This window comes from Trypanosoma melophagium (genome assembly GCF_022059095.1).
Source record: "Trypanosoma melophagium isolate St. Kilda chromosome Unknown ctg22segment0, whole genome shotgun sequence".
NCBI lineage: Eukaryota > Euglenozoa > Kinetoplastea > Trypanosomatida > Trypanosomatidae > Trypanosoma > Trypanosoma melophagium.
Window position 1 is genome coordinate 644673 of NW_027125152.1, and position 24632 is coordinate 669304.

At 46.9% G+C, this 24632-nt stretch overlaps 13 protein-coding genes across 13 annotated transcripts; 9 read left to right on the plus strand and 4 right to left on the minus strand.

Moving 5' to 3' along the window:
- Positions 1–315: 315 nt before the first annotated feature.
- On the minus strand, positions 316–1170 carry LSM04_005747 (Proteasome; the record flags this gene model as incomplete). The annotated part of the gene is made up of 1 exon (XM_067334766.1): positions 316–1170. One exon carries the CDS (start codon positions 1168–1170, stop codon positions 316–318), a length of 855 nt encoding a protein of 284 aa, XP_067191753.1.
- A 279-nt stretch (positions 1171–1449) lies between these two features.
- LSM04_001792 (PITH domain) lies at positions 1450–2097 on the minus strand (the record flags this gene model as incomplete). Its single annotated transcript, XM_067334767.1, has 1 exon — positions 1450–2097. The coding sequence occupies one exon, from the start codon at positions 2095–2097 to the stop codon at positions 1450–1452; it is 648 nt and encodes a 215-aa protein (XP_067191619.1).
- A 194-nt stretch (positions 2098–2291) lies between these two features.
- Positions 2292–3191, minus strand: LSM04_007266 (Initiation factor 2B-related; the record flags this gene model as incomplete). The annotated part of the gene is made up of 1 exon (XM_067334768.1): positions 2292–3191. One exon carries the CDS (start codon positions 3189–3191, stop codon positions 2292–2294), a length of 900 nt encoding a protein of 299 aa, XP_067191792.1.
- Positions 3192–3444: 253 nt separating this feature from the next.
- Positions 3445–6147, minus strand: LSM04_000628 (uncharacterized protein; the record flags this gene model as incomplete). Its single annotated transcript, XM_067334769.1, has 1 exon — positions 3445–6147. The coding sequence occupies one exon, from the start codon at positions 6145–6147 to the stop codon at positions 3445–3447; it is 2703 nt and encodes a 900-aa protein (XP_067191588.1).
- Positions 6148–7801: 1654 nt separating this feature from the next.
- LSM04_003502 (Metal-independent alpha-mannosidase) lies at positions 7802–8443 on the plus strand (the record flags this gene model as incomplete). The annotated part of the gene is made up of 2 exons (XM_067334770.1): positions 7802–7861; positions 8129–8443. 2 exons carry the CDS (start codon positions 7802–7804, stop codon positions 8441–8443), a joined length of 375 nt encoding a protein of 124 aa, XP_067191683.1.
- A 58-nt stretch (positions 8444–8501) lies between these two features.
- On the plus strand, positions 8502–9456 carry LSM04_001786 (Metal-independent alpha-mannosidase; the record flags this gene model as incomplete). The annotated part of the gene is made up of 2 exons (XM_067334771.1): positions 8502–9307; positions 9351–9456. The coding sequence occupies 2 exons, from the start codon at positions 8502–8504 to the stop codon at positions 9454–9456; spliced, it is 912 nt and encodes a 303-aa protein (XP_067191617.1).
- A 504-nt stretch (positions 9457–9960) lies between these two features.
- Positions 9961–11541, plus strand: LSM04_007897 (Glycoside hydrolase family 20; the record flags this gene model as incomplete). The annotated part of the gene is made up of 1 exon (XM_067334772.1): positions 9961–11541. One exon carries the CDS (start codon positions 9961–9963, stop codon positions 11539–11541), a length of 1581 nt encoding a protein of 526 aa, XP_067191810.1.
- Positions 11542–12074: 533 nt separating this feature from the next.
- On the plus strand, positions 12075–13655 carry LSM04_008491 (Glycoside hydrolase family 20; the record flags this gene model as incomplete). Its single annotated transcript, XM_067334773.1, has 1 exon — positions 12075–13655. One exon carries the CDS (start codon positions 12075–12077, stop codon positions 13653–13655), a length of 1581 nt encoding a protein of 526 aa, XP_067191827.1.
- A 535-nt stretch (positions 13656–14190) lies between these two features.
- Positions 14191–15771, plus strand: LSM04_001139 (Glycoside hydrolase family 20; the record flags this gene model as incomplete). Its single annotated transcript, XM_067334774.1, has 1 exon — positions 14191–15771. The coding sequence occupies one exon, from the start codon at positions 14191–14193 to the stop codon at positions 15769–15771; it is 1581 nt and encodes a 526-aa protein (XP_067191600.1).
- A 531-nt stretch (positions 15772–16302) lies between these two features.
- On the plus strand, positions 16303–17883 carry LSM04_003859 (Glycoside hydrolase family 20; the record flags this gene model as incomplete). The annotated part of the gene is made up of 1 exon (XM_067334777.1): positions 16303–17883. One exon carries the CDS (start codon positions 16303–16305, stop codon positions 17881–17883), a length of 1581 nt encoding a protein of 526 aa, XP_067191694.1.
- Positions 17884–18415: 532 nt separating this feature from the next.
- Positions 18416–19996, plus strand: LSM04_004378 (Glycoside hydrolase family 20; the record flags this gene model as incomplete). Its single annotated transcript, XM_067334778.1, has 1 exon — positions 18416–19996. The coding sequence occupies one exon, from the start codon at positions 18416–18418 to the stop codon at positions 19994–19996; it is 1581 nt and encodes a 526-aa protein (XP_067191711.1).
- A 532-nt stretch (positions 19997–20528) lies between these two features.
- LSM04_002284 (Glycoside hydrolase family 20) lies at positions 20529–22109 on the plus strand (the record flags this gene model as incomplete). Its single annotated transcript, XM_067334779.1, has 1 exon — positions 20529–22109. The coding sequence occupies one exon, from the start codon at positions 20529–20531 to the stop codon at positions 22107–22109; it is 1581 nt and encodes a 526-aa protein (XP_067191639.1).
- A 534-nt stretch (positions 22110–22643) lies between these two features.
- Positions 22644–24224, plus strand: LSM04_008970 (Glycoside hydrolase family 20; the record flags this gene model as incomplete). The annotated part of the gene is made up of 1 exon (XM_067334780.1): positions 22644–24224. The coding sequence occupies one exon, from the start codon at positions 22644–22646 to the stop codon at positions 24222–24224; it is 1581 nt and encodes a 526-aa protein (XP_067191836.1).
- Positions 24225–24632: the final 408 nt, after the last annotated feature.

Genomic DNA, 24632 nt, shown 5'->3' on the forward strand with positions numbered 1-24632 from the left:
TGTTTTATTTTTGGATCTTTCCAGAAAGCAAATAAACAAAAAGCCAAAAAAAAAAAAAAAACACTATACAATAAAATAAAAAAAAGAAAAAAAAAGAAATAAAATGATGTAAAGAAAATATATGGATTTGCACAAATAACCACATACAAGTAATCAGATATTTATATACATTCATTAGTGCACTTTCTTCGTAGTTCTGCATCAATAATGAAATAAAAATTGTTGTCGAATGCTATTAGGGAAGCTGAATTGTATACCTAGTGGGTACCGAAAGAAGAACAAGAAGAAAAAAGACAGAAACAAAGAAGACTAATGCTATATACGCTCAGAATGGGTTTGATTCTCACTTATTTTTGCAGAACTGCTGAATGGGGGATTTTGTACTGCCATCTTTTGGTACTTAGGATCTCTTTCCATACAATAAGGTGTTTTACTCCACGGAATTGTCATATCTTCTGGTTCACCTTTGTGGAGAGCAATCGTCCTGATGAGTCCACCGCTTGAACCATCACGACTGTACGCGTGTGCAACTGCTTCTTGGCAAAATTTAATACATTCTTCTTTCGTCATACCAGGCTTGTAGTTTTTGTCGAAAAATGAGTACAAAAAGATAGATCCGCTTCCTCCCAAGGCGTAATCCAGCTTTACACACGAACCGCCAGAAGGGATGCTATAAACAGAACCACCATTCAGAGAATCGTATCCTGCCACAATGATACCAGCTGAAATATTCCATTTGTTCATATAGCATAGCTTTTTAAAGATGTTTGCTGCAGTTACCACATTTACTGGCTTTGACGTATCTGTTTCATAACTCTCTAGATAATTTGCCGTTTGCTCAGCCAAGGCTTGAGTGTCAGCAGCAGATCCACTCCGACAACAATATATTTTTTGTGTCAACTTTGTTAATTTGTTGCTTGCACGGTTCACCACATATGTCCCTGTGGAGGTTCGAGAATCCGCTGCAAGCACAACTCCATCTTGGAATGAGACAGCCATGATTGTCGTCCCAAGCGAAACTGCTTCACTTAGTTGAGGGTCAAGAACAGCTGCATCGGGCTCAAAAAGTTGCCTGCCACTTTGTAATGGTCCGTTGGGGGTCAACTCATGCGTAATTTCCTTCGGGTACGAGGGCTCGTGAAGCAAGGTACCTGCTGGTCTGTTAAGCATTAGTTTCTCCTTTTTTTTTCTTTTTTGCTTGTATGAATGAGGGGTTAACTGGGATTTTCTTTCTTTGCGACGTTTTTTGCAGGAAAAAAAGCATATATATATATATATATATATATAGAGAGAGAGAGAGAGAGAGAGAGAGAGAGAAATAGAAATAGATAGATACATAGAAGGAAAGCCAAGAAGAAAAATAAATATAGAGGAAAGAGAATTAGCACACGTGACTCAAATTAAGAGTGTATTTTCCACCCCTAAGAAACAAAAAAAAAGCGAACGACATTACTGCACTACAAAAGTTTTTCCATGCTCCTCCGATACATCATGGTCTGCGGGATTCGCCATCGCTTCATAAACAATATTGGTAGCAAGTTCTTGATGAACGGGTCTCCCCGTTGATTCACCAAAGAGATCAATTCGGAGTAAGTGTGTTTCATCTTCACCAAAACTTTCTTTAAAAAGTAGCGCCAAATTAGAAGAAGAAGAAAATTTTGCCGCATTGAGGCGGTACACAATTCGGTCTCCAATTGGTAATTGAGCCAATTGAATTTCTTCTTGAGGTTCCATATTTCGTACTGAATCAAAACCCTGAATAATACCGGGGTTACAAAACACCTTTACTTGGGATGGGGAAAAATCATCATTAGTTCCAAGTATGGAAATGCCTTTGATGCGGCAAACCTGCCTTAGTGGTATGAATAGAAGAAGTTCTGGGTCAGCGTCACTGCATACAGGTTCTTCATTATTGGCATTATTCGGATCTAATATACGTACAGCTTCAGAATTGCTCTGCTTTGCATTCCACAACTGGATAAAAGATAAATCTATCTGCACATTTAAGGGAGTTCCAACGCCAAAAACGCCACCATGAAGAAATCCATCTTGCAGATGATCATGAGACCCCGTACCATGTCGACAGTTACAGGGCATTATGACTTTATTCTAGATTCCCTATAGTAAATAAATATAAAAGGCAAAAGAGAAACTCAGTCACCAAAAGATGGGAAATATGAGCCACAGAGAGCTTACAAAAAAAAAAAAAAACACTTATTCAACACCGCACAGTACACAGCATATAGGCGGGAGAGAAGTTTATGTATATTACACACCTGTTAAAGAAAGATTTACTTACGTTTCCCTGGCGCAAACCTGGCAGTGTGAAATCTAAACATTTCATCAGTTACGGCAGAAGGTGGCATAATGCCCTTTTCGGAAAAAACAAGTGTAATCATACATGGAGGAACAAATTCCACCAGGGGGACATCATCACTATCTTCTGGTTGTTTAAGATCCGCAGTACTTAATGGGAAAATACGAGCAAATTTAAATGTTTCACAAAGAACATAAAAAGGAACATTCATTGCGGATGCAACAGTTGCAATTTGCAGCGATCCAGTAGAGTGCACAAGTCCACCGTGTTCAGTAACACAATATGCACCCATCACTACGAAATCAACTTTGCTCATAACTGCACCGACACCAGCATCTGGTATAATTGTACAAGACTCAAGCAATTTTTCTTTTAATTGTTGCCCCTCTGGGGTTTCAGCTGCTTTTTGCAGTAGAGCTGCACCAGTGCCTTTAGGATACTTTGAGGTCACAGGACGTCCCTCACAAATGTAAAAATGAACACCTTTCCGTTCTTGAATTGCGCACGCAATGGCAAGCGCTAACAAACCCCCACATCCGTGAACCAAAATACGGGATGTACTTCCCACAAAAGGTAACATATCATTAATTTGATCTTTCTGACTACGCATAAAATCTTTTTGCCTTGCTTCACATCGCGCATTCATTTCAGTTAAACTACGTTTTAAATCATGACTATTTGCCGCATCCTTTGTTAAATGCACACGAAAGCGTTCAAAACCATCACCAAGTGATTCGTAACTCTGTAGTGTTTTTGTTATTTCCTTATCAAGTTCAGAATACGTAGAAAACTGTCTCGAAGTTAGCAATTCCTTAACTTCTCTCACAGCTCGAATCATTATGCTGATATCGTAATCCTCACAAGGGACCTCCATCTTTCTTTTTTTTTCTCCCTATCTTCAGTGTAAACTTATCCTTAGATCAAATAGTAAGAGAAGAAAAAAAAAAGGTGGCCGAAAAGAAACAGTTGCATTATGGACAGCAGCACTCTACAAGGATACTTTTTCTTTAAAAACTCCCTTCACCTTTCCCCACCCTGGAGGTCAAAATAGAAAAAAGAAACAAGAAACACGCTCCAAAGAACAACAACAAAAAAAAAAAAACGCAGAAGGTAACCAACATTCTACATCAGAGGGATTCTATGTATTGCAGCACCTCCTCACAATAGGAAGTGTCTTGTTGTTTTGTAAGAGACGCACGAATGAGATCCGCAGTAACAGAAGGAGACAAATCTGCAATATTTTTTGCAACATTAACCAATATCGGCCTCAATCCAACAGTCTCTTCGGAATCATCAAGGTGAATAAGAATCTTTTTAACCAAAGGCTCCAAAAGTGCAATAATTCCATCAATTACAATAGGCGAAACAGACTCCTTGTTTTCTAAAATCTTCAATAAACCTGAAGCAGCTTTAGATCGTAAAAGCTCACTGGAATCATCAAATCGTAACAAAATTGACTGTAAAATATCACTGGTACTACCCATATTAACAGGCAAACGGCAGATATTTACTGCAGCTGTCATACATACAAGCCGCATTTCTGCATCATCTGCATCAGAAGCGCTGCACCATGCTGTCACAACCTTTGAAGAAAGAGCAAATTCATTTTCTGCAAATTCTTTATAAAGTAAGGATAGATGTTGCTCCTCAAGTATAGCACATAAACAGCTAACAGCAACTTTTCTAAACAGATGAGCTGATCCACCTGGGCGAAACGTACTAAAAGGAAGAATAATTACTCTAAGTAACTCCTCTAGCTGAGATGCCGAAAACACAGGTATCCTTTGCCAGAGAAGTTGATCCAATACACGCACATAGTTTAGTTCTTCAGTAACACGTTTTGTAAAGTCAATGTCAGCAAGTTTCACAAGGAGGAGACCAGACAACTGTTCGGCGTATCTTTTTATACTTTTGGAATTTAAAACAAGATCAGCAAATGCGCCTACCGGCATTTCTTTTCCATATCTAAACAAAATTCTCCCAAAATGAAGATCATATATTCCACCTTCATCCCCTGTAACAACATTAGAAAGATCCTTGATACAATGGGAAACGTTCATTTGTACAGATGGAAAGTCAGATGATCGTAAGCGAAGAAGTGCATAAAATATAATAGAATCCAGTGTTCTCTGACTCAAATCTTCTGTTACTTCAATTGGAAGTGGATTCATTGGCGTTGGTACAAAACCTCGTTCACCCAAAATAATTATCACTGTATCTAGTGTTTCCAGAAGAGAGCACAACAGTGCCTCAGAATCGCTTTCCAAAAGATCATTACAAGTTAATGTCTTTACGATTTGGGTAGCATGAAAAGCAGAGAGCATATTTTTAGAGCCCATAATAAGGTAGCGAAATGCAACTAGAATACTGCATTTCACTGAAACAGCTGCAGTAGAGAATATAGTTGGAGTTGGTGTTGTTTCACCAAATGCAGAAGATACCACAACGGTTTTAGATCGAGATTGAATTAATACTGTTCTATCCTCTTCAGACTTTATCACCTTTTCTTTTGCTATTAAAAAGGGAAGATATTGCTCAGGTGTTAGAAACTTTCCAAGTATTTCTAAACATATAAGAGATTCTTGCACAACACTCTGATTATCCTCTCTTAGAGATTTATATAAAACACCCAAAATCTGTTCAACAAGTTGTACTACAGATTTTTCCGCATGATAAATACACATCCATAGTATTCGTAAAGCAATTACACGTTTATTGTTAGAAGAAAATGGAATTACCCAATCAATAGCAGTGACATCAGCAAAAATTCTCTCTATAAAGGCACGTAAGGATTCAGCCACAACATAACGTGCACCCAAAGAGGGACGTCTTTGTAAAACATGATAAAAGTTCGTATCAACTGTAGAGAGATTCATATCTGGGTACTCTTCATCACCATACCATTCAATATCTTTCATGGTAACTCTCCTTTTTGAAATATCAATAGTGTTATCCTCATTATCCATCATGAACATTTTCCCCATACTTTCTAATACTTCACAAGCTTTTGCCGAAACAGAATAAAAGCGATCCGTCATGAGTAACAATAAATGTGGGAGCAACCTACGATGTTGTTCTTGACGCTCAGTAATATCTAAAAGAGCTACTGAAAGAAGTTGAACAATAGCTAAACGAACAGCTTCAACGTGATCATTTGCCAAAACGAAAAGAATATTAGTCGTCGTTCTGTTTTCAGGTTCATCCCTTCCATCTGAAAGAATCTCTGCAGCACCTCGTTGAATCAACGCTGCTAGAGTTCGAACTGCTTCAACACGGACCAAACTGTGTTTATGCAGAAGAGAATTTTTAACCACTTTAGATAGTGGCAATGTTATGTGTTTTACTTGCACAGGTTCAATTTCACATAGACGCACACATGCACGACACGCCTCTTTCTTAAGATCTGGAAAAGCATCGCGTAAACAATTTTCCAGTAGAACCTGAAAAAAATCAATGTAGCTTCGTGGACCTATCTCATGCGGAAATGTCTCCATACATAACACTGCAAGCCTTAATAGCAACAAACGTAACTCTTCACTCTCTTCTACAACAGGTGAAAGTCCTATTCTGGTAACAACGGCTGGCAATACCCAGTCAAGTACAGATGACTTTTGTCTTGGAAGTAAATTTGTCACTATCATTATGGCATACTCACGACAACGCTCGGAAGAGTCTTCAAATCCCCGCAGGCAAGAGCGAAGTAGATCAAATTCCTCGACTTCACCAAGAGCTTCACTGGAGGATAACTCAGAGAGTTTGCGATACGCTGATAAACGCTTGCCTCTTGCAGCATCCGAAAGCTCGTTAAGGTACTTCGGAAGAAACTCCATGGTACAATTAAACCCCTAAACTCTTGTTGCTTAACTTGAAGAAGAAATACTGCAAGAAGAACAGAGAGTATCAGAAAAGAAAGAAGGAATAGGTAAGGAAAAAAAAAATGAAGAGGGGGTGGAAAGAGGAGAAAAAAAAAAATACAAGTATAGATAAATCAAGCGAAAACGTCTCACAGGACGTGGTTCCTGAATCAGTCAAGTTTTAAGGTACAGAAATAAACAATAGGGGAAAAAAAATTTATGGGTAAAGAATTCATAATATACGCATCCCTGTGAAAACCAGTGGAATACTTACTAATCACATTCTACAAGTAATCTGACAACTCACCCGATAGGACTCACAAAATGGAAGATTCCATGGTCTACTTATCTTAAGACCCCTCCATACGGAAGGAACGGCGTTAGAGTGGGGCGCCAAAAAGAAAACAAAAACAAGAGCAAGAAAGAAAAACATAAATCTCATCCTAGAGGTTAACTCGTCCATTTTTCACGGCTAAAGACAAAAAGATCAGATGAGAGATAAAAGATATATCATAAAAACATCATACCATGGTACATAAAAGGTAATAAACCATTTCACGCTTAGTATTCTTGGTATAAACTTCCCCCATATATTCTTCTTCTTACCGTTTAATAGTCAGAGAAAGCAAATAAGTAAAAAGGGGAGCAGCGAAACACCACAACATACAAGAAGAGAAACAGAGAATCAAGAAAAAAAAAACACCATATCATGCTCAGATTGGACGGTAAAAAAAAATAAATAAGATAACCAAAGTAGGGACCAAAGAAAACCAGTATCCCGGTTGGGGAAAAAAAAAACAACAACACAACATACGTCTATACATACAGATACACTTCACATCCAATAACACGTTCATAGTGCACAATTCCTCTACAGAATCCCAAACATCGAAAAAAATAACAAGCAAACTTCTGCAATTACCAAAAAGAGGCACAAACTATTCTGCTCCTCTAGGCAAAAGAATGTAAAAACAACAATACCAGTATGTGCGAAAAAATAAAGATCGAAGGCAACATGGAGAGAAACTCAGTAACGCCCCCCGAACGTTGATCAAAAATCTACTCATATCCCTACCTTCAGAAATAGTATGCGTAAAAATAGTGACCAGGAATCGAGAGGTAATCCCCACAATGTAACCTCAGTCAGAACTCATTTGTGTATCAAAAATAATTAAAGAACATCATATCCATTCAGCTTTCTAATAAAGCCAAGAGGGAAACGGTTAGAAATAAAAAAAAATTTGTTCACTCCCATGTACTGAAGGAGAAATCATATATACATAAGATGCTATGTATTAAAACGGAAAAAAACATTGATATCCCACGTGGTTGAGCAAATTATCACAGAAATAATATTACCACCACAGCTGTAGGAGGTCATCAGCGCAATACCCGAAGAAAACGTCCTTTTGAATGTTGCATTACAAGAGGACTACACATACGCAACGGCCACAACCACCAGGGAAAAAGAACTTCCATCGCATTACCAGAAAATACAATTAACACACGAGAGAATTCTGCAACCACCGCTCCTCCCAAGCCCCCTCCGCCACTGGAAATCTGAGCGAATCGGCAGAAAACAAAACAAAAAACTGAGTAAAAACTCCAAAACCCAGAGTTGCCCACCACAATGGCAAGGCCACTCGATCTTCACGGAATGAACTTCTTCCGCAAAGAGTTGCCAGCGGAGGTTGGGGAATAAGCCGGAAAGAAAACTCTCCCCCGCCGCCCGGTCGGGGGAAAGAGCGCGAACGAAACGAAAAAGCCACAGGGCGCCCGGCCCCCGCCCCCGTACTAAACCCCTCCCGCCGCGGAGGAAAAATAGAAAACAAAACCCGCCCGCTGCGCCGGGGGGGAAGGGTGGCCGGCGCTTCGCGGCGTTGTTGGCGGTTGCTGTCCCTGCTTCGTGGGGTCGGGGTTCTTGCCGTTCTGCCGGACCTCCGCGGGCGCCGCCAAGGCGGGAAAACACGAAAATCAAGAGAGAGGGGCGAGGGGGCAATTTTCTAACCACACGAAGCTGTTGAACGACAAGGGTCTTGCCAAATTGTTTGAAAACTGCTTTCCAAACACATTGGATACGACAGTTATGTGGGCGTCTAGGCAGGACACTTTCATCATTACTGGTGGTGTTAACGCCATGCGGCTTCGAGACTCAATGTTTCAAGTTCTCCCATATATTCGTTTTGCAAGACAGGATGATAAACTGATGGAGATGCTCCATGGATCGGTGCGACGTCATTTGCAATCTGTATTAATTGACCCCCTACGCTAACGGATTTAATGAATTTGCTAACGACAACCACTATGTGGTTGACAACAGGATCCCACCAATGCAACCCACCGTATGGGAAGGAAACTACGCATTGGATTCCCTCTGTGCTGGCATTAAATCGAACTACGAGGTTATTACAGCAGACTCAGGTAACGTTATGTTTCTCCAACCAGTCATTCGACAATGGATAGAGGCTATGGAGATAATTCTCAGCACGATGAGTGACCAGCAGAAGTCTACTGAAATGCAGAATAACATTTATCCATACATGTTCTTCCGCAGATATCCCCACGGCGTCTTTGAGTACTATCCTCGCAAGAACGCCACAGGGTACACTGGTATGGTTCGTTCTGCCTTCTGCCCATCTGACGATATGACGTCCATGGATTTCCTCGTGCCGTCCAACATCATGGCGTCAGTGTCTTTGCAGCAACTGATGGAGCTCTGCGGTATGATGGCAGACGTATTTCCTGAATACAGTGGACGGATTGGAGATATACACCGCAAAGCGAGAACTTTACGCCGCCCTGTACAGCAGGGTCTGGATATGGCGAAGTCTAATGATAATATACTCGCTTACGAGGTTGATGGACTTGGTAACGTGACAATGATGGATGACGGAAACTATCCAAGCCTTCTATCAACCCCATTCTTGGGTTACAACAAGGACCAGAGTTTATATCAAAGAACACGAAGTTTTCTGCTGAGCGAACGAAACCCATGGTACTTCAGTGGCAAAGCAGGAAAAGGGATTGGCTCTCCACACACTGGTAAAGACATGATTTGGCCCCTATCACTGATTATGCAGGCTCTCACTTCACATGACGAAAATCAGGTTATTGAGATACTGGAAACCTTAAAGAGGTCAGTTCACACAACAGGATTTATGCACGAGGCGTTCAACAAGGATAACGTTACCGACTTCACTCGTCCTTGGTTTTGCATGGGCCAACTCCTCCTTTGGGTTACTAATCACAGATCTTGGGGAACGCAAACCGCACTTGATTTTCTGAAGCCCACCAGTTACTCCAAACATTTTTCTTTTATTTTCTTTAAATTAAAGCGCGTTTCAAAAACATAGAGGACGAAAAAATAATTTTATATTTACGTTGATGATACACAGAGCAAAAAGGCCAAATATTTACTTTACTTTTAATGGGTAATCAATAAATTTAAGTTTTAGTGGAAGCATAACGGGAAAGAAAGCAACAAAAAAAAAGATGGGTATATAAATAATGGAGAAATACATGCAATCCAACAAACAGCAAAACGATATGGAATGATAAGCCCAATATGGTGCAGGTATTTTTCTTCTTACACTTGCTTTCTTGGTGAACTATTGGGGGTTAAAGCCGAACTTGCTTGGTCTTTTGTGCGTGTTCCCTTTATTTTTTTTTTTTCTGTGATTGTACTGTTTTTCTTTCTTCTTATTCTTCTTCGTGAAGACGTGTGAAATGTACAAGAAAAGAGAACAGAGATATCAAACTTTCACCCCAAACAGTGCTTTCAGAGGTAAAATGAGTGCTCGAGGTATTGCACTTGTGTTGCTTGTGGTGGCGCAACTGCTTGCAGCCTGTGTCGTGCATGCGGCGTTTCCGCCTGTCTGGCCGATGCCGCAGAACTACACGAACGGCACAGAGACTGTTGTGATCGATGGTGCAAATATGCGGCTCTTCTCCAAATGCGGCTCTTCTGAGAAGCTGACCAGTTCGTTTGACCGATTTGTGAAACGGACCTTTACACACCGCAGAGGTGAGCCTGGTGAAGGCGTGCGTGCGGTGTCAGTGGTCGCCGTGTGCGTGCGGAACGTGTCTGTGCCACTGCAGCTTGGTGTCTCTGAGGCGTACCGACTGTCAGCCAGCGTGGACGGCATCATGGTGGAGTGCGAGGAGATCTACGGCTGCTACCACGGCTTGGAGACACTTTCACAACTGATTTCGTTCAACTACAGCTCGCGTCAGTACGAGCTGCACCACGCACCGTGGCGTGTGGATGACTTTCCACGCTTCTCGCATCGTGGAGTGCTGGTGGATACAAGCCGGCACTTCTACCCTGTTCCCGTGCTCAAGCAGATCATCGACTCACTGACATACGCAAAGTTGAACGTCCTGCACTGGCACATCACGGATGCACACTCGTTCCCTATGGAGAGCAAGAAGTACCCGCAGCTTGCAGAGCACGGTGCCTTCTCCCCTGCTGAGCGGTTCAGCATCAAGGACATGGAGGAGGTGCGCGACTACGCGATGGCGCGCGGTGTACGTGTGATGATGGAGTTTGACTCACCCGCTCACACCGCTGCAATGTGCGCTGGTATGCCAGAAATTTGTCCTCTGCCCATGTGCGCAGATCCGGACCGGAACGCATGGGTTCTAGATATCACAAAGCAAAAGACGTACCAGGTTGTGGAGGATCTGTTCCGCGAGATCACGGAGGTGTTTCCTGAGCGAATGTTACACGTTGGCGGAGACGAGGTCGTGACACGGTGCTGGGAGAAGAACCCATACATCATGACGTGGCTCTCAGAGCACAACATAACGCTGCGAGAGGCCTTGCTGAATTTCACAAAGAATGTGGAGAAACATTTGTCTGGTCGGCTGAACCGCGTTGTTGTTGCCTGGGAGGAGATGTGGCGCACGTTTGGCACACGCCTTGATAAGAACACGGTGGTGCAGCAATGGATTGAACGCGATGCCTCCAGAATCCTCAAAGATGTGACGTCGCACGGCTACCGTGCACTGGTGAGCAATGAGCACATGTGGTACCTGGACTGGAAAGGCACAAAATGGGATGCAGCGTACACGTTTGAGCCTTGCACCTCCTTGACTGAGAAAGAATGTGCTCTTGTGATTGGTGGTGAGGCATGTCAGTGGAGTGAGTTTGTGGACGCCAGTGTGGCGCTGAACACTATGTGGCCCCGCACCGCCGCTGTGGCCGAGCGTCTCTGGTCGCGGCGGGACGTGAACTCTGTGGCTGCTGCGGAAGGTCGCTACGTTGCGTTCCGATGCCTCCTTAACCAGCGTGGTATTGGCGCAGGACCGGCCCATAACCCGATCGCGCGTTTTGCACCAACCGGTCCTGGATCGTGCTATGCGCAGTAGGCACCGTGCGGAGGGTGCAACGCGGCGGAAATTTCCCTTACTAATCTCTTTTTTTTAATTTCTGTTGTCATGGGAGTAAATTTTTCTTGCTGAAGCCCGTGGGGTACAACCCATGGCATTTTCTGACACCATTCTTAAGGAAAATTATTACGGAAAATAGTTTTATGAAGGCATTTTGTATAGGGACACAAGACGAATATTGCTAGTAGAGAAAGGAATCAAAAAAAAAAAAAAAAGATGGGTATATAAATAATGGAGAAATACATGCAATCCAACAAACAGCAAAACGATATGGAATGATAAGCCCAATATGGTGCAGGTATTTTTCTTCTTACACTTGCTTTCTTGGTGAACTATTGGGGGTTAAAGCCGAACTTGCTTGGTCTTTTGTGCGTGTTCCCTTTATTTTTTTTTTTCTGTGATTGTACTGTTTTTCTTTCTTCTTATTCTTCTTCGTGAAGACGTGTGAAATGTACAAGAAAAGAGAACAGAGATATCAAACTTTCACCCCAAACAGTGCTTTCAGAGGTAAAATGAGTGCTCGAGGTATTGCACTTGTGTTGCTTGTGGTGGCGCAACTGCTTGCAGCCTGTGTCGTGCATGCGGCGTTTCCGCCTGTCTGGCCGATGCCGCAGAACTACACGAACGGCACAGAGACTGTTGTGATCGATGGTGCAAATATGCGGCTCTTCTCCAAATGCGGCTCTTCTGAGAAGCTGACCAGTTCGTTTGACCGATTTGTGAAACGGACCTTTACACACCGCAGAGGTGAGCCTGGTGAAGGCGTGCGTGCGGTGTCAGTGGTCGCCGTGTGCGTGCGGAACGTGTCTGTGCCACTGCAGCTTGGTGTCTCTGAGGCGTACCGACTGTCAGCCAGCGTGGACGGCATCATGGTGGAGTGCGAGGAGATCTACGGCTGCTACCACGGCTTGGAGACACTTTCACAACTGATTTCGTTCAACTACAGCTCGCGTCAGTACGAGCTGCACCACGCACCGTGGCGTGTGGATGACTTTCCACGCTTCTCGCATCGTGGAGTGCTGGTGGATACAAGCCGGCACTTCTACCCTGTTCCCGTGCTCAAGCAGATCATCGACTCACTGACATACGCAAAGTTGAACGTCCTGCACTGGCACATCACGGATGCACACTCGTTCCCTATGGAGAGCAAGAAGTACCCGCAGCTTGCAGAGCACGGTGCCTTCTCCCCTGCTGAGCGGTTCAGCATCAAGGACATGGAGGAGGTGCGCGACTACGCGATGGCGCGCGGTGTACGTGTGATGATGGAGTTTGACTCACCCGCTCACACCGCTGCAATGTGCGCTGGTATGCCAGAAATTTGTCCTCTGCCCATGTGCGCAGATCCGGACCGGAACGCATGGGTTCTAGATATCACAAAGCAAAAGACGTACCAGGTTGTGGAGGATCTGTTCCGCGAGATCACGGAGGTGTTTCCTGAGCGAATGTTACACGTTGGCGGAGACGAGGTCGTGACACGGTGCTGGGAGAAGAACCCATACATCATGACGTGGCTCTCAGAGCACAACATAACGCTGCGAGAGGCCTTGCTGAATTTCACAAAGAATGTGGAGAAACATTTGTCTGGTCGGCTGAACCGCGTTGTTGTTGCCTGGGAGGAGATGTGGCGCACGTTTGGCACACGCCTTGATAAGAACACGGTGGTGCAGCAATGGATTGAACGCGATGCCTCCAGAATCCTCAAAGATGTGACGTCGCACGGCTACCGTGCACTGGTGAGCAATGAGCACATGTGGTACCTGGACTGGAAAGGCACAAAATGGGATGCAGCGTACACGTTTGAGCCTTGCACCTCCTTGACTGAGAAAGAATGTGCTCTTGTGATTGGTGGTGAGGCATGTCAGTGGAGTGAGTTTGTGGACGCCAGTGTGGCGCTGAACACTATGTGGCCCCGCACCGCCGCTGTGGCCGAGCGTCTCTGGTCGCGGCGGGACGTGAACTCTGTGGCTGCTGCGGAAGGTCGCTACGTTGCGTTCCGATGCCTCCTTAACCAGCGTGGTATTGGCGCAGGACCGGCCCATAACCCGATCGCGCGTTTTGCACCAACCGGTCCTGGATCGTGCTATGCGCAGTAGGCACCGTGCGGAGGGTGCAACGCGGCGGAAATTTCCCTTACTAATCTCTTTTTTTAATTTCTGTTGTCATGGGAGTAAATTTTTCTTGCTGAAGCCCGTGGGGTACAACCCATGGCATTTTCTGACACCATTCTTAAGGAAAATTATTACGGAAAATAGTTTTATGAAGGCATTTTGTATAGGGACACAAGACGAATATTGCTAGTAGAGAAAGGAATCAAAAAAAAAAAAAAAAAAGATGGGTATATAAATAATGGAGAAATACATGCAATCCAACAAACAGCAAAACGATATGGAATGATAAGCCCAATATGGTGCAGGTATTTTTCTTCTTACACTTGCTTTCTTGGTGAACTATTGGGGGGTTAAAGCCGAACTTGCTTGGTCTTTTGTGCGTGTTCCCTTTATTTTTTTTTTTCTGTGATTGTACTGTTTTTCTTTCTTCTTATTCTTCTTCGTGAAGACGTGTGAAATGTACAAGAAAAGAGAACAGAGATATCAAACTTTCACCCCAAACAGTGCTTTCAGAGGTAAAATGAGTGCTCGAGGTATTGCACTTGTGTTGCTTGTGGTGGCGCAACTGCTTGCAGCCTGTGTCGTGCATGCGGCGTTTCCGCCTGTCTGGCCGATGCCGCAGAACTACACGAACGGCACAGAGACTGTTGTGATCGATGGTGCAAATATGCGGCTCTTCTCCAAATGCGGCTCTTCTGAGAAGCTGACCAGTTCGTTTGACCGATTTGTGAAACGGACCTTTACACACCGCAGAGGTGAGCCTGGTGAAGGCGTGCGTGCGGTGTCAGTGGTCGCCGTGTGCGTGCGGAACGTGTCTGTGCCACTGCAGCTTGGTGTCTCTGAGGCGTACCGACTGTCAGCCAGCGTGGACGGCATCATGGTGGAGTGCGAGGAGATCTACGGCTGCTACCACGGCTTGGAGACACTTTCACAACTGATTTCGTTCAACTACAGCTCGCGTCAGTACGAGCTGCACCACGCACCGTGGCGTGTGGATGACTTTCCACGCTTCTCGCATCGTGGAGTGCTGGTGGATACAAGCCGGCACTTCTACCCTGTTCCCGTGCTCAAGCAGATCATCGACTCACTGACATACGCAAAGTTGAACGTCCTGCACTGGCACATCACGGATGCACACTCGTTCCCTATGGAGAGCAAGAAGTACCCGCAGCTTGCAGAGCACGGTGCCTTCTCCCCTGCTGAGCGGTTCAGCATCAAGGACATGGAGGAGGTGCGCGACTACGCGATGGCGCGCGGTGTACGTGTGATGATGGAGTTTGACTCACCCGCTCACACCGCTGCAATGTGCGCTGGTATGCCAGAAATTTGTCCTCTGCCCATGTGCGCAGATCCGGACCGGAACGCATGGGTTCTAGATATCACAAAGCAAAAGACGTACCAGGTTGTGGAGGATCTGTTCCGCGAGATCACGGAGGTGTTTCCTGAGCGAATGTTACACGTTGGCGGAGACGAGGTCGTGACACGGTGCTGGGAGAAGAACCCATACATCATGACGTGGCTCTCAGAGCACAACATAACGCTGCGAGAGGCCTTGCTGAATTTCACAAAGAATGTGGAGAAACATTTGTCTGGTCGGCTGAACCGCGTTGTTGTTGCCTGGGAGGAGATGTGGCGCACGTTTGGCACACGCCTTGATAAGAACACGGTGGTGCAGCAATGGATTGAACGCGATGCCTCCAGAATCCTCAAAGATGTGACGTCGCACGGCTACCGTGCACTGGTGAGCAATGAGCACATGTGGTACCTGGACTGGAAAGGCACAAAATGGGATGCAGCGTACACGTTTGAGCCTTGCACCTCCTTGACTGAGAAAGAATGTGCTCTTGTGATTGGTGGTGAGGCATGTCAGTGGAGTGAGTTTGTGGACGCCAGTGTGGCGCTGAACACTATGTGGCCCCGCACCGCCGCTGTGGCCGAGCGTCTCTGGTCGCGGCGGGACGTGAACTCTGTGGCTGCTGCGGAAGGTCGCTACGTTGCGTTCCGATGCCTCCTTAACCAGCGTGGTATTGGCGCAGGACCGGCCCATAACCCGATCGCGCGTTTTGCACCAACCGGTCCTGGATCGTGCTATGCGCAGTAGGCACCGTGCGGAGGGTGCAACGCGGCGGAAATTTCCTTACTAATTCTTTTTTTTAATTTCTGTTGTCATGGGAGTAAATTTTTCTTGCTGAAGCCCGTGGGGTACAACCCATGGCATTTTCTGACACCATTCTTAAGGAAAATTATTACGGAAAATAGTTTTATGAAGGCATTTTGTATAGGGACACAAGACGAATATTGCTAGTAGAGAAAGGAATCAAAAAAAAAAAAAAAAGATGGGTATATAAATAATGGAGAAATACATGCAATCCAACAAACAGCAAAACGATATGGAATGATAAGCCCAATATGGTGCAGGTATTTTTCTTCTTACACTTGCTTTCTTGGTGAACTATTGGGGGTTAAAGCCGAACTTGCTTGGTCTTTTGTGCGTGTTCCCTTTATTTTTTTTTTTCTGTGATTGTACTGTTTTTCTTTCTTCTTATTCTTCTTCGTGAAGACGTGTGAAATGTACAAGAAAAGAGAACAGAGATATCAAACTTTCACCCCAAACAGTGCTTTCAGAGGTAAAATGAGTGCTCGAGGTATTGCACTTGTGTTGCTTGTGGTGGCGCAACTGCTTGCAGCCTGTGTCGTGCATGCGGCGTTTCCGCCTGTCTGGCCGATGCCGCAGAACTACACGAACGGCACAGAGACTGTTGTGATCGATGGTGCAAATATGCGGCTCTTCTCCAAATGCGGCTCTTCTGAGAAGCTGACCAGTTCGTTTGACCGATTTGTGAAACGGACCTTTACACACCGCAGAGGTGAGCCTGGTGAAGGCGTGCGTGCGGTGTCAGTGGTCGCCGTGTGCGTGCGGAACGTGTCTGTGCCACTGCAGCTTGGTGTCTCTGAGGCGTACCGACTGTCAGCCAGCGTGGACGGCATCATGGTGGAGTGCGAGGAGATCTACGGCTGCTACCACGGCTTGGAGACACTTTCACAACTGATTTCGTTCAACTACAGCTCGCGTCAGTACGAGCTGCACCACGCACCGTGGCGTGTGGATGACTTTCCACGCTTCTCGCATCGTGGAGTGCTGGTGGATACAAGCCGGCACTTCTACCCTGTTCCCGTGCTCAAGCAGATCATCGACTCACTGACATACGCAAAGTTGAACGTCCTGCACTGGCACATCACGGATGCACACTCGTTCCCTATGGAGAGCAAGAAGTACCCGCAGCTTGCAGAGCACGGTGCCTTCTCCCCTGCTGAGCGGTTCAGCATCAAGGACATGGAGGAGGTGCGCGACTACGCGATGGCGCGCGGTGTACGTGTGATGATGGAGTTTGACTCACCCGCTCACACCGCTGCAATGTGCGCTGGTATGCCAGAAATTTGTCCTCTGCCCATGTGCGCAGATCCGGACCGGAACGCATGGGTTCTAGATATCACAAAGCAAAAGACGTACCAGGTTGTGGAGGATCTGTTCCGCGAGATCACGGAGGTGTTTCCTGAGCGAATGTTACACGTTGGCGGAGACGAGGTCGTGACACGGTGCTGGGAGAAGAACCCATACATCATGACGTGGCTCTCAGAGCACAACATAACGCTGCGAGAGGCCTTGCTGAATTTCACAAAGAATGTGGAGAAACATTTGTCTGGTCGGCTGAACCGCGTTGTTGTTGCCTGGGAGGAGATGTGGCGCACGTTTGGCACACGCCTTGATAAGAACACGGTGGTGCAGCAATGGATTGAACGCGATGCCTCCAGAATCCTCAAAGATGTGACGTCGCACGGCTACCGTGCACTGGTGAGCAATGAGCACATGTGGTACCTGGACTGGAAAGGCACAAAATGGGATGCAGCGTACACGTTTGAGCCTTGCACCTCCTTGACTGAGAAAGAATGTGCTCTTGTGATTGGTGGTGAGGCATGTCAGTGGAGTGAGTTTGTGGACGCCAGTGTGGCGCTGAACACTATGTGGCCCCGCACCGCCGCTGTGGCCGAGCGTCTCTGGTCGCGGCGGGACGTGAACTCTGTGGCTGCTGCGGAAGGTCGCTACGTTGCGTTCCGATGCCTCCTTAACCAGCGTGGTATTGGCGCAGGACCGGCCCATAACCCGATCGCGCGTTTTGCACCAACCGGTCCTGGATCGTGCTATGCGCAGTAGGCACCGTGCGGAGGGTGCAACGCGGCGGAAATTTCCCTTACTAATCTCTTTTTTTTAATTTCTGTTGTCATGGGAGTAAATTTTTCTTGCTGAAGCCCGTGGGGTACAACCCATGGCATTTTCTGACACCATTCTTAAGGAAAATTATTACGGAAAATAGTTTTATGAAGGCATTTTGTATAGGGACACAAGACGAATATTGCTAGTAGAGAAAGGAATCAAAAAAAAAAAAAAAGATGGGTATATAAATAATGGAGAAATACATGCAATCCAACAAACAGCAAAACGATATGGAATGATAAGCCCAATATGGTGCAGGTATTTTTCTTCTTACACTTGCTTTCTTGGTGAACTATTGGGGGTTAAAGCCGAACTTGCTTGGTCTTTTGTGCGTGTTCCCTTTATTTTTTTTTTTCTGTGATTGTACTGTTTTTCTTTCTTCTTATTCTTCTTCGTGAAGACGTGTGAAATGTACAAGAAAAGAGAACAGAGATATCAAACTTTCACCCCAAACAGTGCTTTCAGAGGTAAAATGAGTGCTCGAGGTATTGCACTTGTGTTGCTTGTGGTGGCGCAACTGCTTGCAGCCTGTGTCGTGCATGCGGCGTTTCCGCCTGTCTGGCCGATGCCGCAGAACTACACGAACGGCACAGAGACTGTTGTGATCGATGGTGCAAATATGCGGCTCTTCTCCAAATGCGGCTCTTCTGAGAAGCTGACCAGTTCGTTTGACCGATTTGTGAAACGGACCTTTACACACCGCAGAGGTGAGCCTGGTGAAGGCGTGCGTGCGGTGTCAGTGGTCGCCGTGTGCGTGCGGAACGTGTCTGTGCCACTGCAGCTTGGTGTCTCTGAGGCGTACCGACTGTCAGCCAGCGTGGACGGCATCATGGTGGAGTGCGAGGAGATCTACGGCTGCTACCACGGCTTGGAGACACTTTCACAACTGATTTCGTTCAACTACAGCTCGCGTCAGTACGAGCTGCACCACGCACCGTGGCGTGTGGATGACTTTCCACGCTTCTCGCATCGTGGAGTGCTGGTGGATACAAGCCGGCACTTCTACCCTGTTCCCGTGCTCAAGCAGATCATCGACTCACTGACATACGCAAAGTTGAACGTCCTGCACTGGCACATCACGGATGCACACTCGTTCCCTATGGAGAGCAAGAAGTACCCGCAGCTTGCAGAGCACGGTGCCTTCTCCCCTGCTGAGCGGTTCAGCATCAAGGACATGGAGGAGGTGCGCGACTACGCGATGGCGCGCGGTGTACGTGTGATGATGGAGTTTGACTCACCCGCTCACACCGCTGCAATGTGCGCTGGTATGCCAGAAATTTGTCCTCTGCCCATGTGCGCAGATCCGGACCGGAACGCATGGGTTCTAGATATCACAAAGCAAAAGACGTACCAGGTTGTGGAGGATCTGTTCCGCGAGATCACGGAGGTGTTTCCTGAGCGAATGTTACACGTTGGCGGAGACGAGGTCGTGACACGGTGCTGGGAGAAGAACCCATACATCATGACGTGGCTCTCAGAGCACAACATAACGCTGCGAGAGGCCTTGCTGAATTTCACAAAGAATGTGGAGAAACATTTGTCTGGTCGGCTGAACCGCGTTGTTGTTGCCTGGGAGGAGATGTGGCGCACGTTTGGCACACGCCTTGATAAGAACACGGTGGTGCAGCAATGGATTGAACGCGATGCCTCCAGAATCCTCAAAGATGTGACGTCGCACGGCTACCGTGCACTGGTGAGCAATGAGCACATGTGGTACCTGGACTGGAAAGGCACAAAATGGGATGCAGCGTACACGTTTGAGCCTTGCACCTCCTTGACTGAGAAAGAATGTGCTCTTGTGATTGGTGGTGAGGCATGTCAGTGGAGTGAGTTTGTGGACGCCAGTGTGGCGCTGAACACTATGTGGCCCCGCACCGCCGCTGTGGCCGAGCGTCTCTGGTCGCGGCGGGACGTGAACTCTGTGGCTGCTGCGGAAGGTCGCTACGTTGCGTTCCGATGCCTCCTTAACCAGCGTGGTATTGGCGCAGGACCGGCCCATAACCCGATCGCGCGTTTTGCACCAACCGGTCCTGGATCGTGCTATGCGCAGTAGGCACCGTGCGGAGGGTGCAACGCGGCGGAAATTTCCCTTACTAATCTCTTTTTTTTAATTTCTGTTGTCATGGGAGTAAATTTTTCTTGCTGAAGCCCGTGGGGTACAACCCATGGCATTTTCTGACACCATTCTTAAGGAAAATTATTACGGAAAATAGTTTTATGAAGGCATTTTGTATAGGGACACAAGACGAATATTGCTAGTAGAGAAAGGAATCAAAAAAAAAAAAAAAGATGGGTATATAAATAATGGAGAAATACATGCAATCCAACAAACAGCAAAACGATATGGAATGATAAGCCCAATATGGTGCAGGTATTTTTCTTCTTACACTTGCTTTCTTGGTGAACTATTGGGGGTTAAAGCCGAACTTGCTTGGTCTTTTGTGCGTGTTCCCTTTATTTTTTTTTTTCTGTGATTGTACTGTTTTTCTTTCTTCTTATTCTTCTTCGTGAAGACGTGTGAAATGTACAAGAAAAGAGAACAGAGATATCAAACTTTCACCCCAAACAGTGCTTTCAGAGGTAAAATGAGTGCTCGAGGTATTGCACTTGTGTTGCTTGTGGTGGCGCAACTGCTTGCAGCCTGTGTCGTGCATGCGGCGTTTCCGCCTGTCTGGCCGATGCCGCAGAACTACACGAACGGCACAGAGACTGTTGTGATCGATGGTGCAAATATGCGGCTCTTCTCCAAATGCGGCTCTTCTGAGAAGCTGACCAGTTCGTTTGACCGATTTGTGAAACGGACCTTTACACACCGCAGAGGTGAGCCTGGTGAAGGCGTGCGTGCGGTGTCAGTGGTCGCCGTGTGCGTGCGGAACGTGTCTGTGCCACTGCAGCTTGGTGTCTCTGAGGCGTACCGACTGTCAGCCAGCGTGGACGGCATCATGGTGGAGTGCGAGGAGATCTACGGCTGCTACCACGGCTTGGAGACACTTTCACAACTGATTTCGTTCAACTACAGCTCGCGTCAGTACGAGCTGCACCACGCACCGTGGCGTGTGGATGACTTTCCACGCTTCTCGCATCGTGGAGTGCTGGTGGATACAAGCCGGCACTTCTACCCTGTTCCCGTGCTCAAGCAGATCATCGACTCACTGACATACGCAAAGTTGAACGTCCTGCACTGGCACATCACGGATGCACACTCGTTCCCTATGGAGAGCAAGAAGTACCCGCAGCTTGCAGAGCACGGTGCCTTCTCCCCTGCTGAGCGGTTCAGCATCAAGGACATGGAGGAGGTGCGCGACTACGCGATGGCGCGCGGTGTACGTGTGATGATGGAGTTTGACTCACCCGCTCACACCGCTGCAATGTGCGCTGGTATGCCAGAAATTTGTCCTCTGCCCATGTGCGCAGATCCGGACCGGAACGCATGGGTTCTAGATATCACAAAGCAAAAGACGTACCAGGTTGTGGAGGATCTGTTCCGCGAGATCACGGAGGTGTTTCCTGAGCGAATGTTACACGTTGGCGGAGACGAGGTCGTGACACGGTGCTGGGAGAAGAACCCATACATCATGACGTGGCTCTCAGAGCACAACATAACGCTGCGAGAGGCCTTGCTGAATTTCACAAAGAATGTGGAGAAACATTTGTCTGGTCGGCTGAACCGCGTTGTTGTTGCCTGGGAGGAGATGTGGCGCACGTTTGGCACACGCCTTGATAAGAACACGGTGGTGCAGCAATGGATTGAACGCGATGCCTCCAGAATCCTCAAAGATGTGACGTCGCACGGCTACCGTGCACTGGTGAGCAATGAGCACATGTGGTACCTGGACTGGAAAGGCACAAAATGGGATGCAGCGTACACGTTTGAGCCTTGCACCTCCTTGACTGAGAAAGAATGTGCTCTTGTGATTGGTGGTGAGGCATGTCAGTGGAGTGAGTTTGTGGACGCCAGTGTGGCGCTGAACACTATGTGGCCCCGCACCGCCGCTGTGGCCGAGCGTCTCTGGTCGCGGCGGGACGTGAACTCTGTGGCTGCTGCGGAAGGTCGCTACGTTGCGTTCCGATGCCTCCTTAACCAGCGTGGTATTGGCGCAGGACCGGCCCATAACCCGATCGCGCGTTTTGCACCAACCGGTCCTGGATCGTGCTATGCGCAGTAGGCACCGTGCGGAGGGTGCAACGCGGCGGAAATTTCCCTTACTAATCTCTTTTTTTTAATTTCTGTTGTCATGGGAGTAAATTTTTCTTGCTGAAGCCCGTGGGGTACAACCCATGGCATTTTCTGACACCATTCTTAAGGAAAATTATTACGGAAAATAGTTTTATGAAGGCATTTTGTATAGGGACACAAGACGAATATTGCTAGTAGAGAAAGGAATCAAAAAAAAAAAAAAAAAAGATGGGTATATAAATAATGGAGAAATACATGCAATCCAACAAACAGCAAAACGATATGGAATGATAAGCCCAATATGGTGCAGGTATTTTTCTTCTTACACTTGCTTTCTTGGTGAACTATTGGGGGTTAAAGCCGAACTTGCTTGGTCTTTTGTGCGTGTTCCCTTTATTTTTTTTTTCTGTGATTGTACTGTTTTTCTTTCTTCTTATTCTTCTTCGTGAAGACGTGTGAAATGTACAAGAAAAGAGAACAGAGATATCAAACTTTCACCCCAAACAGTGCTTTCAGAGGTAAAATGAGTGCTCGAGGTATTGCACTTGTGTTGCTTGTGGTGGCGCAACTGCTTGCAGCCTGTGTCGTGCATGCGGCGTTTCCGCCTGTCTGGCCGATGCCGCAGAACTACACGAACGGCACAGAGACTGTTGTGATCGATGGTGCAAATATGCGGCTCTTCTCCAAATGCGGCTCTTCTGAGAAGCTGACCAGTTCGTTTGACCGATTTGTGAAACGGACCTTTACACACCGCAGAGGTGAGCCTGGTGAAGGCGTGCGTGCGGTGTCAGTGGTCGCCGTGTGCGTGCGGAACGTGTCTGTGCCACTGCAGCTTGGTGTCTCTGAGGCGTACCGACTGTCAGCCAGCGTGGACGGCATCATGGTGGAGTGCGAGGAGATCTACGGCTGCTACCACGGCTTGGAGACACTTTCACAACTGATTTCGTTCAACTACAGCTCGCGTCAGTACGAGCTGCACCACGCACCGTGGCGTGTGGATGACTTTCCACGCTTCTCGCATCGTGGAGTGCTGGTGGATACAAGCCGGCACTTCTACCCTGTTCCCGTGCTCAAGCAGATCATCGACTCACTGACATACGCAAAGTTGAACGTCCTGCACTGGCACATCACGGATGCACACTCGTTCCCTATGGAGAGCAAGAAGTACCCGCAGCTTGCAGAGCACGGTGCCTTCTCCCCTGCTGAGCGGTTCAGCATCAAGGACATGGAGGAGGTGCGCGACTACGCGATGGCGCGCGGTGTACGTGTGATGATGGAGTTTGACTCACCCGCTCACACCGCTGCAATGTGCGCTGGTATGCCAGAAATTTGTCCTCTGCCCATGTGCGCAGATCCGGACCGGAACGCATGGGTTCTAGATATCACAAAGCAAAAGACGTACCAGGTTGTGGAGGATCTGTTCCGCGAGATCACGGAGGTGTTTCCTGAGCGAATGTTACACGTTGGCGGAGACGAGGTCGTGACACGGTGCTGGGAGAAGAACCCATACATCATGACGTGGCTCTCAGAGCACAACATAACGCTGCGAGAGGCCTTGCTGAATTTCACAAAGAATGTGGAGAAACATTTGTCTGGTCGGCTGAACCGCGTTGTTGTTGCCTGGGAGGAGATGTGGCGCACGTTTGGCACACGCCTTGATAAGAACACGGTGGTGCAGCAATGGATTGAACGCGATGCCTCCAGAATCCTCAAAGATGTGACGTCGCACGGCTACCGTGCACTGGTGAGCAATGAGCACATGTGGTACCTGGACTGGAAAGGCACAAAATGGGATGCAGCGTACACGTTTGAGCCTTGCACCTCCTTGACTGAGAAAGAATGTGCTCTTGTGATTGGTGGTGAGGCATGTCAGTGGAGTGAGTTTGTGGACGCCAGTGTGGCGCTGAACACTATGTGGCCCCGCACCGCCGCTGTGGCCGAGCGTCTCTGGTCGCGGCGGGACGTGAACTCTGTGGCTGCTGCGGAAGGTCGCTACGTTGCGTTCCGATGCCTCCTTAACCAGCGTGGTATTGGCGCAGGACCGGCCCATAACCCGATCGCGCGTTTTGCACCAACCGGTCCTGGATCGTGCTATGCGCAGTAGGCACCGTGCGGAGGGTGCAACGCGGCGGAAATTTCCTTACTAATCTCTTTTTTTAATTTCTGTTGTCATGGGAGTAAATTTTTCTTGCTGAAGCCCGTGGGGTACAACCCATGGCATTTTCTGACACCATTCTTAAGGAAAATTATTACGGAAAATAGTTTTATGAAGGCATTTTGTATAGGGACACAAGACGAATATTGCTAGTAGAGAAAGGAATCAAAAAAAAAAAAAAAGATGGGTATATAAATAATGGAGAAATACATGCAATCCAACAAACAGCAAAACGATATGGAATGATAAGCCCAATATGGTGCAGGTATTTTTCTTCTTACACTTGCTTTCTTGGTGAACTATTGGGGGGTTAAAGCCGAACTTGCTTGGTCTTTTGTGCGTGTTCCCTTTATTTTT